Raw genomic sequence first — 15,159 nt, 5'->3', positions numbered from 1 at the left:
AAACAAATGGAAGAAATGAGAAGTAGAGAGGCTTCCTCAACATGACATAAAATCTAAGAGACTAATAAATTTGACTATATGAAAATGAAAAAAGGTCTTAATCAGAAAGTCAAAAGACAAACGGAGCAAAGTTTTTTTAGCATGTTTGACAAAGGGCTAATTTCCTAATATATAAATTTTAAAACCAGGAACCACAAGCTGGTAGAAAAATATACAAATGACAGAGGTTGGTAGTTTCCAAACAAAGAAATACAAATGCATAAGAAAATTAATTGTTCTTAGTCATAATTTGAGAAATGCAAATTGAAGCAATTAAATAAATACAAGTGAAATAAATCTTTACCCCTTAGATTGAAAAAGGTGAAAAAGATTCATAATATCCCATGTTGGCTAAAGTAGGGAACGCTAGCTCTCCAACACTATCGGCAGGAGTAAAAATTGTCACAACCTTTGATGGTAAGTCAGTAATTTATCAAAATTTGAAACATGCTTACTCTTGGGCCCAGCTATAATTTGTCCTACAGGCACACTGGCAGAAATGCCTCAGGACATACTTTGTGTGCAAGGGAAGTTCACCATAGCATAGTTTGGAATAGGAATGGAAAGGAATGTAGCAGTCAGTAGAGCAAAGCTAAATAAATTATGGTCACTTACTACAATACAGTGCTGTGCAATTGTTTACAAGGATGAGGGAAACATACATACCTACATGAAAAGATGTTCTTAATGTTAAATGAAGAATAAAAACATGTTTCAGAACAATATGCTAGTGTGACCCATTTATGTGAAAAAAAGCCTAAATGTACATGTGATTACGTAGACATATGAATGCACAGAAAATGTTTCAAAGACTACATGCCAAACTGGCTTTCTGTATGGGGAACGGGAATACTGGGGAAAGGGAGCTTTTATATTTTATACACTTTTTTTGTTTGTCTTTTCTTTGTACTTTCTAAAAATATTAATTTATATAGTATGAAAAAATATACTATGTTCCTTAAATTTAACTGTAAATTCCTAAATGTACATGTCCTGTTTTTTAACTCTACTTTTTAAATTATTATTCTATGTCTCAACTTAAAAAGCAAACAGACAAAAAACCTCTTTCCACCAACTCAAAAAACGTAGGGGATTTTCCTGTAGTCCAATAACCCCTTCAGTGTTCGATAATTCAACTAGCTACAGTTCAAACCACTTTAATAAAGCCTCTTGAGGATCTCTTAGTGAGACTGTTGGGAGAGAATGACCCATCTTCAGTTATTTTTGGATATGGACCCCAGAATAGAAAATTCCGTAATTGGATTATTGCTATAAGACAGTGTCACTATTAAAAAAAACACCCCTTGTTTAAACAGCAGATACTGGGGTAATTGGAAACACCAAGTGTTCGTTTTGCTTTAATTTTACATCTGGAATTGTCTTTTCCTTCATAAATAATTTGCTTAGTCTTTTCAGTTTAACATGCCAGCAAATTCAGCTGTCTGTTGGATTCTGCTTCTCCACAAGGAACAGGTCTCAAATAACTGTATGAGAGAAAATACCTCAAGTGATTTTGTCCCTTTCAATTTGAGACTTTTGCCTTTTTGTCCAACAAATAGCCATGCATCTTTCCCATGTGAGTAACTGTTTCCTCTTCCTTCTTGGCCATTCTCCGTATGTGTCCACACCTGCAATCAGAGACAGCAGTTGGGAACAGCCGTAGAGATGGAAATTGCCCAGATGCTCGAGGAGAATTCAAGGATCCTCAAGTTTGGATATCAGTTTACCAAGCAAGGACCACGAACAAGAGTGGCAGCTGCCATCACAAAGAATAATGACCTGGGTAATGCAGCCATAATATGTGCTGTTAGCAATTAGAAGAGCAGGATGACCATTCATTTCTCCACTTCAGATATAACATCTCACAGATACCTTTCCACTGGCCTTTGGTGTCAACCCTTCATCAGAAGCACATTATTACATGGTCATAGGAACCCTCATCATCTTCACAGTGTTTAAGGTTTATTGTAGCATTCTTTCAAGAGGAACTGTTTGTTCATTTTTTTCCAGACAGGCTTTGATTTTTGCTTGATTTCCTTTGTGCATTTACTTCTCCTTTACTTACTTACATGTAATCACCCTCTGTTGTTATCTATACCACAAGATGGACACAGTGACATGGAAATTCCCAATTCACTTATGTTTGACTCCTGACTGTGCTTTTGTACTTGGGTTTAAGTATGGTTATTGGTGATTTACATGTGAAATGACCTAACAGAGCTATGTTTTTTAAAGGTTAAGCTCAGAAGTAGCTTTTTCAGTTAGTCTCTCTTTAATCTTTCCTGCTACCCACTCTTTGCTGAGGACTTCTCTTAGAATGAGGTGGGGCATGTCCTGATCAACCACAGCAAAAAAGGATGGGACTGATTGGGAAGGCTTGGTCTGGGGACATCCCAGCCACCTGAAGCAGTGTGGAGCAAGACCATCCAGGTGCAGATAGTCCACTTGGCAAGCAGTCTGCCAATAACAGAGCTCAGTCCCCACTCTGAGGTTCAGGGACAGAATGCCAGACCTTGGATGGGGAAACTGGACAAGGTGACCCACCAAATATAGTGCTGGCCATGGAGAGGCTTCAGATGGTGGACAAGATGGAAGTTAAGGGTTAGAACCGGAAGGGGGCAGGTACATGTTAGTGTCCAGTTTGCTGCCCAAGACCCTGAGGCCCAGCAAAGGTTCAGTGAATGGCACCCAGAGGCTGGCCAGGCATATGGCAATGCCTGCCTCCAAGGTGCAAAGGGTGAGGCTCAGGGGGCAGCCCAGCAAACAGGGCTTTGGGGAATGATTAGAGCAGCAGTTGGAAGATTCCTGGGAAAACACATGGGTCCTCATCTGAACAGCACAGAGAGCAAAGAAAAAAGGCAAAACAAGAGGTCTGAAGTAAATGGAGAGGCAGTCCTGAGACCAGGAGCGGCAGCTGTGGGCAGCAGCTTTTGTTGAATTTTCTGTAGCCGAGCAGGAGCAGTCTGGGCTATTTAAAGTGAGAAGTTGAGGCAGGGCCACAGCCAGGGCACCTTTTTTTTTTTTTTTGCCAAATCCAGGAAGATTGGAGCAGCCCTCTTCCTATCCCCCAGAGGAGCCTGCAGGTGGGGAGGTGAGAGGGGGAAGAAGAGGGCTGCAGAAACTGGGAAGGCAGTCAGGGCAGCTTCTTTGATACTAAGTACCAGATTAAAGGAAGCTTAATCTCTTGAGTTTGCTAGCCATCTGAATCATACCTTCCTTGGAGGTTGATACTTCGAAGTTTCCATTTAAAACAGATTTAGAAACATTAAATTTCTGTTTGCAGCTCCTCTTGGTTTTCAATCCAAAATCAGAATTGTGAATGTGTCATCCTGGGGAGTTAGTTGTAGGCAGTTCGTGACTGAGTTACACAGAAGCTGAGAAGATGTGTTGTGGATAAGTAAACGTGAAAATATTTAGAAGTTCAGTGTTTCGTGGGTTTGTTCTGGACCTTCTACTCCATAGAAATGGTAGAGCTCTAACATTCAAGTTCCCAACTATCAGACTTAGCTTTATTTGAATGTAAATTACAAAAGACACTGGACTAATCTATCATTTCCATTTATTGCCACGGGTAATTAAATATTGAAATTTTTGATAACTGTATTCTCAAGTGTGTGAGATTGCTATTCTGTGTGATTATTGTTGTTTGTCTGAAGTTTAAGAAATATTCCTTCATTTTGTCTTTTTAAACCTTTCTTTCTCACCTAGTTCGTAAAAAGCGAGTTGAAGGAGACCGAAGATAAACTTCCAGAAGAAGAGGAAGTGGCAATTTCACCATGGTGGCAATTTCAAAACAAAAGCTCTTCTCCTTCTCCTTTGGGACCATTTTATCAAAGGTTGTTCATTTCCGTTAACCACACAACTAATAATTTAATTGTTATTCTTTTTTAGCACTATGTATTTGTCTGGGATTTTTAAACATATACGATTGTTTTATTTGCTCATGGGCACCTCTGGCAACTTGCACCAATGGACTTATGCAGATCTTAGTGGGTGACAACAATTGAAAATGGTTTAGTGACTTTCATATTGGGCGGTCTTGCTTTCTTACATGAACTTTTTTTTTGTTTTAACCATTGAAAGGAACTTGGTATATAAATGTGTTTGTAACTGTGATTAAGATAGAGGCCTATCTCTGTTTACATGCATAGCTTTGAGTTAGGCTAAATACATCAGAAGCGTTCTGCTGACCACATACAAAGTTAGTATTGCCAATCTTTCACTGGGTGAAAAAATGTGACCAACTTAACACAAATTCTCCCTTAGTTCCAGAAAAATCACTAACTGCACATGCCCTACTGGTTGAAGATCAATGGTGTCATTTTCATAAAAAGAAGACAGCATTTTGATACATAAGCATAGCTTTAGCAAATAGGTATGAAATATTCTTTCACCCACAAAAATAGCTTCAAACCAGACTCACAAGTAGCAAAATGAATTAGCACACCTACTTTTACTGATTATTCCACATAAATTCGATCTTTAACATCACTCTATGGATAGCTTTCTACAAAGATGTTTTAAAGTTTTCCAGCCATGATGGCAAATTTTTAAATTTTAGCAAGAGGGAAGCTTTTAAAATAGTACATTCCTAAATAAAATAATAATAACGCACCTTAAGGTTGTCTGTTACACATGATTGCATTATTTTGGCAAATTTTAGAAGCATTTATTGCTTTGTCTTTAGGGCCACAAGATCACAGGATGAAATGTGAACATTCGAGTTAATTATACAGATTCTGTCCACATGGCATGATCCATCCAGACATTTTCAAACATCAGGAAAAAATGTGAATTATCGTTTATCCAGATGTTTGTCATCCCAAGGACAAAGCCTGTGAAAGTACGATTGAGATGACTGCATGGTAGATGCATGAATCTTTTCATCTAGCAGTGCACCCGTGCGATATTAAGCTAAGGAAACATGTGACTGCAGCCTTTGACACCAGCTCACAACTGTCAGTGCTTGAGGCTGGACTTGGTGACCCTCTGACACTGCCTTAGACACCTCTGCCTCCCTTCCCCACCTCCTTTCCTTCCAACTCATTCTCTTTTTTTCTTCTTTTCCTTATAATTCTGAGCCTTGTAAAGGTGACATCCTTTGTCCTGGTGGCAACTGGATCTAAAGAAGTTGCTGACTCAGGCAGAAGGTGGGCCCAATCCAGAATTTACTAAGTAATTGAGTGTTCCTGAGTTGCTTGATAGCAGTAAAATAAATAAATGAAAAAAACAATTCATATATTATTCTAGTTAGTTTATAAAGCACATGGAAACTGTTTAGGATGGAAAGCCCTTATAAAATTGAACATTTACCTGTATTATAAATGCCCACATCTCTATCTGTAAAATCCTTTGGAAAAGAAAGTAGAAGAAAACAAATAAAATCCTTTGAGACCTAAGAATATTTTATACTTTTTGAGGGAATAATGAGCAGAGCATGTTGAATTTTGGAAACCCCAAAAATCCTTTAATTAGCTTTCTACTGCATCTCCCTATCTATCTATCTATCTATCTATGTAGCAACTGCTACTGGACAGTTTTCAGTCTGATTTTTCCTTTCCCTGTTACTCATTTAGGTGTGGTATGTTAGAGTCAACTCACAGGCTTACTCATTATTATCAGGAATTTTGTAAACTGGTTGTTAAACACAACCATTATTAAAAAGTAAATGACATGCACTTACAATTAAATAAATTATATTAAAAAACAAAAGTAATACTCAAAAATACACTTTACTATTTTTCATACTCTTGAGATTGTTTGCACTTACTGTGTCTGTATGGCAGAAATACTATATCATGGTGTGCTCTTATACATCTCTGCCCAACTCAGTAGTTCTTCCCAACTCAGAAGTTCAGTACTTCTTGTTGGTAGTTTGAAATTGGCCATGGTGGGAGTATCTATACCATGGAAATTAGCAAATATTACAAATCAGGGCTTTCACCCCATCTCCCCTACCCCCAGTTTGCTGGTTAATAAACATTCAGCAGCACACCACTGGGTAAAATGTATACAGTTCTTCTCCTTCTTCCTCTCCCTCCTCTCCCTCTCCCTTTCTCTCTCCCCCTCCCTCTCCCTCTTCTTCTTCTTTTTGTATACTTGTTTTGGTTACCATGTTGCCAGGGAAGACACATCTCTTAGTTGTCTTTCTCCTATCGCTTTAGATTTGTTGCAAATATGTTTAAGTGCAGAGTTGCTGACATGCCCCTCTAAGTAAGACTTTTTCCTTTCTTTTCTCATTTACTCTCTTTCTTGCCTTCACCCCTAAGAAATCTTGGATCCTACGGAGTGTTCCCTGCAGCCCCAAGGTGCTGTGGACCGGGGGCTAAAGCAATTCTTGGCAAACCCTGTCAGAAAGCAAGAAAAAAAATCAGGACTTGATAGTGACTGTGCTGCAGTTGTCGATAGTATTAAAGCAAGATAATGGGATATTGTCAAAATTTAGCACTGTTTTTAGCTTACAAAATAGTTGGGTCACATGTATATAGAGTCTGTTAAGTCAAATATTTATTATTAATCAGTTTATCTTATCATTACCTGTGTTTTTGTAGTAGCTCGAAAGGTGACATTTCCATGAGTATTCATATAACTATTAGAAGATAAACTTACATTTTGGGGAGCCTATAAATCATTTAATTAGCCTAGGACTTCATTTCCCTGTCTGCCAAGTGTGTGTAAGTAGAAGCTCTTTCGTGATCCTGAGCATGATTAATCCCTTACCATCCATCATGGTGGAGCATAATGTATATAAAATATTTTTATATGTATGCATTTTGCCAAATATTATATCGAGATATTTGGCAACATCTGGACAGTTGATTGAAAGGAGATCATCTCTCCCCAGACCACCTTCTTTCCCCTTTTAGACTGTGCAGGCCCACCCTAAGTGTAAAATCACTCACCTGGCCTCGCAGGCTCCTATCACCAACACCCATCACAGCATATGTGGAAGATGACTTTTAGGAGATACATTTTGGAGGTCTAGAGAGATCATATAATTAGTTCAGCACTACATCTCCCCATCTGCCAGAAGTGTATAAAGGAAACTTTTATCCTCATCAGCATGATTAAATCCCTTCCTTTCGTCTTGGTAGGGCGTAATGTAAATACGCACGCACGCGTGTGTGCGTGTGTGTGTGCATGTGTGCATGTTTTCAAATATCCAAATATCTAACTGGGTATTTGACTGCATCTGGACCACTGATTGAAGGGAGATACTTTCTCCCCAGACCCATTTCCCTTGTCCTTTTTAGAGTTGCTTCAGGCCTAGGTGAAATGTGAAATCACTCCCTAGAGTTTGTGGCTTATGTCACCAACCACCAAATTTCACAGCATGTATGGAAGATAATGCTTAGGGAATGAATATCAGAAGCCTGGAAATCATTTCATTGTTCCGGCCTCAAATCTCTCCATATGCCTAAAGTGTATGGGTGAAAGCACTTTCATCTTCATCCACATGATTAAACCCCTTCCATCTTTGTAGGATTTATTGTATATAAATGTTTTGTACATAAAGATCGCCAAATACTGTAAGGAGGTGTTTGGCCAAAGCTGGACTCCTGATTGAAGGGAGATGCTGTCTCCCAGTCCCTCTCCCCTTTCCTTCTTAGAGTTGCTGTGGGCCTAGGTTAGGTAGAGAATCACTAACCTGGAGGGGCTCGTGCAACTCACCCATCTTAGAGCACGCAGTTCATCTTACAGTAAAAGCCCATCTCCATTTAAAAACTGAGAAAACATCCCAATGCCTATACTCCACAAAACAATTTCCCTAAGGAAAGCCTGGCACATCAAACCAAAAGAACAACTGCTTCTCTTCCAGACAGAAATGTGGCCCCTGGCAGGTCACCAGCATTAGGGAAACCAGTGTGTTCTGAATAACTACCATGAGAATATTTCCGACAGTCAAACTTGAAACCAGTTTAAGCATCAACATGTTTTAAATGTAAGATAGCCCTTTAAAATTTACAAAAGACTTTGGGGATATTTTCATTTTTTGTGGGCATGATGTACTTAGCCCTCTTCTAGGCACTGTGAAGGAGACAGGAAGTGAAAGAACTCTGGATTCATATAATTTGATCAGTGTTTCTGGGTTTTGGAGTAGAGTGCCTTATTGAAAAGTGGATACCATCTTTAGCTCAAGTATTGATTGCATAAGCAAAAATGGGCAGGGGGCAGTAAGCTGTGAATACTTTGTTCTGTGCTATGTTACCTGTACTCGGTGGAACTGTTTCTGGAGTTGGGTTTTAAGTCATGATTCTGAAGCTTCCTTCCTCTGTTCCACTAATGAAGCAATGAGAGCTATTTTCATTTTAATGAATAGAGAACTAAGAAGAAATAATTTAGCTCAGCCTTCCAGTAGCAGTTTGCTCCTCATTTAAAATATCCCCACCACTCACCATGCCATCCTCAATGCTCAAGGATTGAGACACATGCAAAGGAAAAGTGTGAGAATGCTTGGGAGCATCAGGGGAGCCCTCTGGATGAAAATCACATGATCAGGCCCCTTGGTAACAAGCTGGAGAGAGAAAAGTACCCAGAAACTTAAGGATGTATTCATTTTCTTGCTCCCAACTCTAGGTCAGATTGAATTTTGTTTTGTGGTTCAGGAGTTTAGTAGAGTGGAGGGGCTAAGTGCTGTGGGGAAGGAAGATGGGAATTAAAGGTTTTGATTTGCTTAAGGGTAGGAGTAAGCTCTGCTCAGCTTACCTCTTTCCCATCTTCCCCTAACAGCTATAATTAAACATTCATTAGATGGATGGAGGAGTTGCAAGGTTTGAATTTATAACCTGCCTCTGGGTACTATTCTAGGAAGGTTGTACACGTACCAGAAGTTATCCCAGTTTTGTGATGCATCATTGACTTAGGAGAGGGTGAAGGAGACTAGACTTTTCTCTGACATCTTCCATGGTAGTCATTCTGAGCACATTGGCTCTGCTAGTTGGTATGGTGGAAGGGCACCATACTAACAGGTTTGGAGGCTGACTCTTAATCCCATCACCAACACTTAGCAGGTATATGATCATGGGCAATTCATTCAATTGCCTGACAATTATAGACTATATAGGGGAAAGAGCACTGGATTTGGAGTCAAGAAACTTGGACACTTGGCTCCATACTTTCTTAGCTGGGAGACTTTGGGGCAAGCCACTTGGTCTCTCAAGCCTTAGGTTCTTCAGCTATACTATAATGGGAATAAACTTCACTAACTACCTCACAGACTTGTGGTGAGAATATAATCAGATAATGGGATGAAAACACCATACTGGAAAGGGCTATACAAAAGTGGGAGATCATTTTTATTATCTATTCACTAATGTTTTCCACTGCCTCTTGAATCCATTTTATGCTAACCAACAATTACATCTCTCACATCTTTTTGAATATGAGGAATTAAAACATGGGTATGATGTAGGAGACTGGAATTATTTTACTTTCCACGTAGAGGTGGGAGAAGTGGTTGATGGGCACAGTGGGTGTTAGATATACCAGTGAAGTATGTGGGTGGGCATTTTCCTGGGCCACTTTGACAGTACCCTGGGACGTGATCAGGATCCTTGCAGAGACACTAAGGGGAAAGCAAACAGTGATTAGGAGTTGAGAGGAGGGTCTGGCACACTGCTGCCCTCCCGTCAGCTTTGTCACTACTCGGGTTGGGGTTGGCAAAGATCTGAGGTGTGATTGGAGGCCTAGGAAAGAAGACTGTCCTTAGGGCCCCAACAGCTGTGTAACAGGCTCAAGCCCTGATGGTGAAGGGGAGAAAGTGTTACTTGTGAGATCAGCTCTCCTGGGCATCAGCTGCTTTGTTATCACCAGCAACCTTAGTCCTGATCAGTATTATTTTCTGCTAAGAAAGATATTGAAACATAGCCTCAAGGAACTTTTATAAGCACTGGGAAGCAGGGACTGTCTCATCAATCTTTGCATCTTCAGTAACATCTAGTAAGGTGCCTTGTGTATAATAGGTGCTTAATAAATGTTGCTTGAATCGAATTATCCTCCAACCCCTCAAGAATTATGCTCAATTTTCCACCAAGTGATATTTTTGGAAAATAGTACTGATTTGTATGTCAACTATGTGTGACTTTGGGCAGGTCTTTCCATCTATCTTGTCTTCATTTCATTTGTAAAATGAAGTGAGTTAGATGCTCTCTAAGGTCCCTTCCAGCTCCTAAATGTTACAATCCTGTGATTCTAAATGTTTCCATTGCCTCTGAACGTGGGTGCGGGTGTGCAATGCCTCCCTTGTGGCTCCATCTCTCCTCCATAGGCTTTGTTCAGAGGAAGAGGCCTGAACATTCCACAGAGTTATTTGTTCCTCTGCAGCGGTTTTACTGTTTTCAGAATAGTTCTGGAGGAGCAGCCTTTTTGACATTTTAAAATGTATGATATTTTCTCCTCATATTTTATTTCTCATGGTGGAGAAAGAGGAGGAAATGCAAAGAAACTGAGCACAGTAAACATGGCATGTTTTTCATAGTTTTTTTTTTTTTTTTTTTTTTGCGGTATGCGGGCCTCTCACCGTTGTGGCCTCCCCCGTTGCGGAGCACAGGCTCCGGACGCGCAGGCTCAGCGGCCATGGCTCACGGGCCCAGCCGCTCCGCGGCATATGGGATCCTCCCAGACCGGGGCACGAACCCATATCCCCTGCATCGGCAGGCGGACTCTCAACCACTTGCGCCACCAGGGAGGCCCTTTCATAGGTTTTTATTTAGGGAGAGAGAGAGAGAGAGAGTGAGAGAGAGTGTGTGTGTGTGTGTCTGACTGAGCACATATTGACTGGATAACAGAGAGAAGCCAATCAGAATCAGAAGTACACTGTGTGATTGGGAGAAGCTGATCCAGGATTAAAACTTTCCCGTGGATAATCTAACTGTGGATAGATAAGAATTGGCCATATGGTGAAATGAGATGGATAGAAAATGTACTTTTTAAGGAAATTTTATTTTAGTACCAAATTTTGCCAGTGACAATCTTTAGTTAAGAAAGAAATTATTCTGAACTAAAATTCTCATCTCTGCCACTTTGGTTTTAAAAAACCCCACTATATTCATGGAATAATATTTATATTTTAATTAAAACTTTATCTTAATTCTGTTTCATCTATTTAAAGAAAACAAATAAGCAGCATTTTTCATTGCATTTAAAAATGTAAAATACTTGCATGCCACCAATGTGTAATATCTTACCAGTTCAGATGCCTGTAATGTGTGACCTTATGTGTATCTGTATTGTTTTGAAGAGAACAAAGGAAATAATACTTTGTAAGCTGTTTAAACTTATATTGGCAACATTTATCTGGCTAAGCAGTTATTGATAAATCCACATAGTTTCAGTTTTCATTTTGAAACTTTTCACAGGTAGACATTGATTATATTCATTAGGGAATTAAAGATTAATTTGCCTTTTAAATGTGAAATTGAACATTATGTGGGAAATAAATGTGTAAAAAAGCAAAATGTATGAAACGTGAAATACTTTTACCATGATAATTAATAAGGATTCCAGTCGGCACAGATAGGTGCAGTGTTTAACCTTTTGGAATTTGCCAGCCTGACCTAATGCTAAGGTAAAGGTATACTGTTTTAATTAATCAAGATCTTTCTGCTTTCAAAGATGTAATGTATTCATTTGTGTCTGGAATGAAATTTCCAAGTGAAAATGTACAGAACATTAGGAATAATAAACTTTTCTTTTAAAATGAAAGTAAAGACTGATTTAATCTAGATAATTTTAAGACACATTGTCTCTTTAAAATAAATGATTGGCACCATGTTCTCATATTAGAAAAGTACATTTGCTAGAAAGGACCATAGAGTGCCCTTATTATGAGGAAGATAAGAAGTAGACAACCAGAAGTAGCCAGGGGAGAAACAAGACCTCCTTATTAAAACGAAAATACACACACACACACACACACACACACATTCAGCTAAACAGTTAACATTTGTTAGAATAAATGGGAGCAAGAATACAGATATACTTAACCCCAAATGGGTTAAGTGTTTTACCTTGAATTTTTTATATTAACTTTGGAATTAAATTTTTTGTAAGCTATGCTGGGATTCAAAACAGGGAACACTAAAAATAAAGTTACATTGTAAAGGCTTGTCCTGGAAAAACAAGAAAACCTACTCTTTCTGCCACCCTGCTGAGCTCTGCCCTAACTCTTTGTCACTTAGACTGATGTTGAGGTCCAAGAAGAAGCATAGAAGGCCTGTATCTAATTTCTGTATTTGCTGTCTCACGCCTTTTCATGGTCAAGGAGGTAAAGTGATTATTTTCTTTGAAGAATTCTCTCAGTCTATGAGGCTGTAATGAATGGGAGTTACAGGTGTGCACTTTGGGGTCAGACTTGCCCAGTTCAGATCTCACTTCTGTTAGTTGTGTGAATTTCTGCAAATTACCTAGCTTCAGCCTCTTCACCTCTGAAATAGGAATCACAGTCGTACTTCACAGTAGGACTATTATGAGGATTCATGTGTAAAAATACTTAGAGCAGTGCCTGGCATACAGAAGGCACTTAGGTATTAGTATCCTAAATTCTAACCTAAATTAATATCCACGGATATTAACAGCAACAAAGTTCTCCGTTTAATGCTGACAATGTCAGGAATTTAAGGAGGACTGAATCTTACTCATTTTTGTGTTTCCACTGTCCATGCCCTTCTGGCAGACAGGCCCTCCCCCATCACTCCAAGAATCAAATATAAATTAGATACAGCTGACTCAGAAGTAACTCCTGACCCGCCCTCTCATTTAGCTCCTCATGAATTCCCTGATGTTTCAACTTGCTTGTACTTGCCCTGCTTTCTGGGTGCCCTCCTTTGGATTTGGCAGTCTGGCTTTGAGCAGTGACTCCTTGACTTTGGTTCTGTTGTATATTAGACTTGACTCTGTTATGGACCACCCTCTCTCAGTTTGATCATTCAGCCTTTTGGCGCTGTAAGAAGTGGCGCCCCACACCCTCCCTGCCTCAGCTAACAGCTCACTTCCCAGCCCACCAGTCAGGGAACACAATCAAATGCCCACAGCTTCCTGCAAGTATCCCACATATCACAGGGCCTCTGTAGGAACTAGATGTACGTGAGCTTGAATGAGGCGGGGCTATGCTTTGGCCCAACCAACCTAAGAAGGGAGATGATGTAGGAAAATCAATGCATGACTCAAAAGGCGTGGTGGTGGAGGCTGGGTGGAGGTGGGGGAGGTCTCCAAATTGTAGACCACTGAACTTATCCTGAGCAAAATTTTAGAAAAGTGTATTATCCACTTTAGTGGTTTATAAGCACTTAGAAGTGAAGCAGTGATCTCTTAACAGGTAGCACAGATTCACTTATATTAAATGATAGGAAATCATGGGAGTACAGTCAAAAGGACGTACTGTGTTTGGATTTCATCAAGACATTTGAGAAAGTCTCAACACCCTTGAGAAATGTGGGCTGTATAACAGTTCAACTAAATAGTTAAATGACTGGTTTGAACAGTCTTTTTTTTTGACTCATGATTATAAGTAAAGGTTGATGAATGGAAGAATTTCAACCAGGAGGGCTTAGCCACTACATGGCTCTTTCCTTGATGAGTTTTGGTTAACAGTTCATCAGTAATTTGGATGTGATACTCATAGAATACAGACTGAGTCTTTAACTAATGGGCACTGGGAGAGATAAGAACTACTTTGAGAGGTTCAAAAATATCTGGACAGGCCAAAATCCAAGCCTGTATCTAATCAGATGAAATTGAATAGAAACAATAGTAGTTTTCTACTCTTTTTTTTAATGTATATATAAATTTATTTATTTATTTTTGGCTGCGTTGGATCTTGGTTGCTGCAAGTGGGGGCTACTCTTTGTTGTGGTGCACGGGCTTCTCATTGCGGCGGCTTCTCGTTGCAGACCTTGGGCTCTAGGTGCGTGGGCTTCAGTAGTTGTGGCACATGGGCTCAGTAGTTGTGGCTCGTGGGCTCTAGAGCACAGGCTCAGTAGTTGTGGTGCACGGGCTTAGTTGCTCCGCAGCATGTAGGATCTTCCTGGACCAGGGATCGAACCCATGTCCCCTGCATTGGCAGGCGGAATCTTATTCACTGTGCCACCAGGGAAGTCTCTAGTTTTCTACTTTTAATCCAAAAAGTCAACTACAAACGATAGAATGGGAAAAATGTGACTTAATTGCCATCTGTGTGGATAAAAACTTTGGTGTTGACTAAAAGCTTAACTGTGAGTAAGAAGTAGAATGTGCCTGCCTAAAAGCCAACTCTAGCTTAAATGACAGTAGACAAAGAGTCTTGATATTTGTCCGAAAATCTGTTATTTGTCCTGGGCTTTGGGCCTCAGCTTTTGGAATGCCTACTTCAATATTATTCCCATCATCCTTGAACGTTGGCATGGTTGGTGATAGGTAATTTTAAAGGTAATTCTTATATATAATCAGTCAACAGTGTCACTGATAAGAACAAAGTATGTCATTTAGATTTGCTATTATTTTATGACTATTGATTTTCAGATATAGGCAGGTATTCTAGATTTAATCTGAGTGAAAAATCTGTTATTTATTTGTTGAAATTCTATCAAATATAAATGTATATTGCTAATTGGATAAGTAAAATGCTGTAATAATTGCTGATTGTGAAAGGTTTCTTTTGTCTTCAACATCGATTAAAAATAAATTAATTCAAAAATTATTAAAAAGCATTAAGAACTTTCAAGTAGATAAGTAGGGAAATAGGTTGACAGTTACTACAAATATAAAGAGAGACTGCATTAGTTAGATAACTTAGGAAGAACAACAACATCTTTTTTAGTCAATATATGCTTAAAATTCTAAAATAATAATACAAGGAAAGATAAGTAGAGATTACATCATACTATTATTCTTTATAGAAATCTTTGGTGTACCTAGCATGTATAATTTAAAACCAGAATTTAATTCTTATTTAGTTCCATTTAGGACATGGCTCTGTTCATCCACTCGCCTCTGCTGAAATCTGACTCTCCAGTGACTGTAGGAGAGTCTAACAGCTCACAGAACTGGGAAATTATTGTTCCTATGCTATACTATGTTAAACTTTACTATTTTAGCACTAACATTTTAAGTAATATTAAAACAATAATTTAAATTTTGGCATCA

At 39.1% G+C, this 15,159-nt stretch overlaps 1 protein-coding gene across 2 annotated transcripts in view; it reads left to right on the top strand.

Moving 5' to 3' along the window:
* TMOD2 (tropomodulin 2) overlaps window positions 1-11,707 on the top strand; it is a 53,830-nt gene extending 42,123 nt beyond the window's left edge. For both annotated transcript variants that reach the window (XM_060097338.1, XM_060097339.1), the window contains exons 9-10: window positions 1,678-1,822; window positions 3,748-11,707. In XM_060097338.1, coding sequence (XP_059953321.1) covers window positions 1,678-1,822; window positions 3,748-3,782 — 180 coding nt within the window. In that variant the 3' untranslated portion in view covers window positions 3,783-11,707. The remainder of the gene's footprint in view (window positions 1-1,677; window positions 1,823-3,747) is intronic.
* The last annotated feature ends 3,452 nt before the right edge of the window (window positions 11,708-15,159 follow it).

Source organism: Mesoplodon densirostris, chromosome 4 (assembly GCF_025265405.1).
Source record: "Mesoplodon densirostris isolate mMesDen1 chromosome 4, mMesDen1 primary haplotype, whole genome shotgun sequence".
NCBI classification, from domain to species: Eukaryota; Metazoa; Chordata; class Mammalia; order Artiodactyla; family Ziphiidae; genus Mesoplodon; species Mesoplodon densirostris.
Note: the sequence above shows the minus strand (reverse complement) of the source record. Positions and strands in the feature narration are given on the sequence as shown.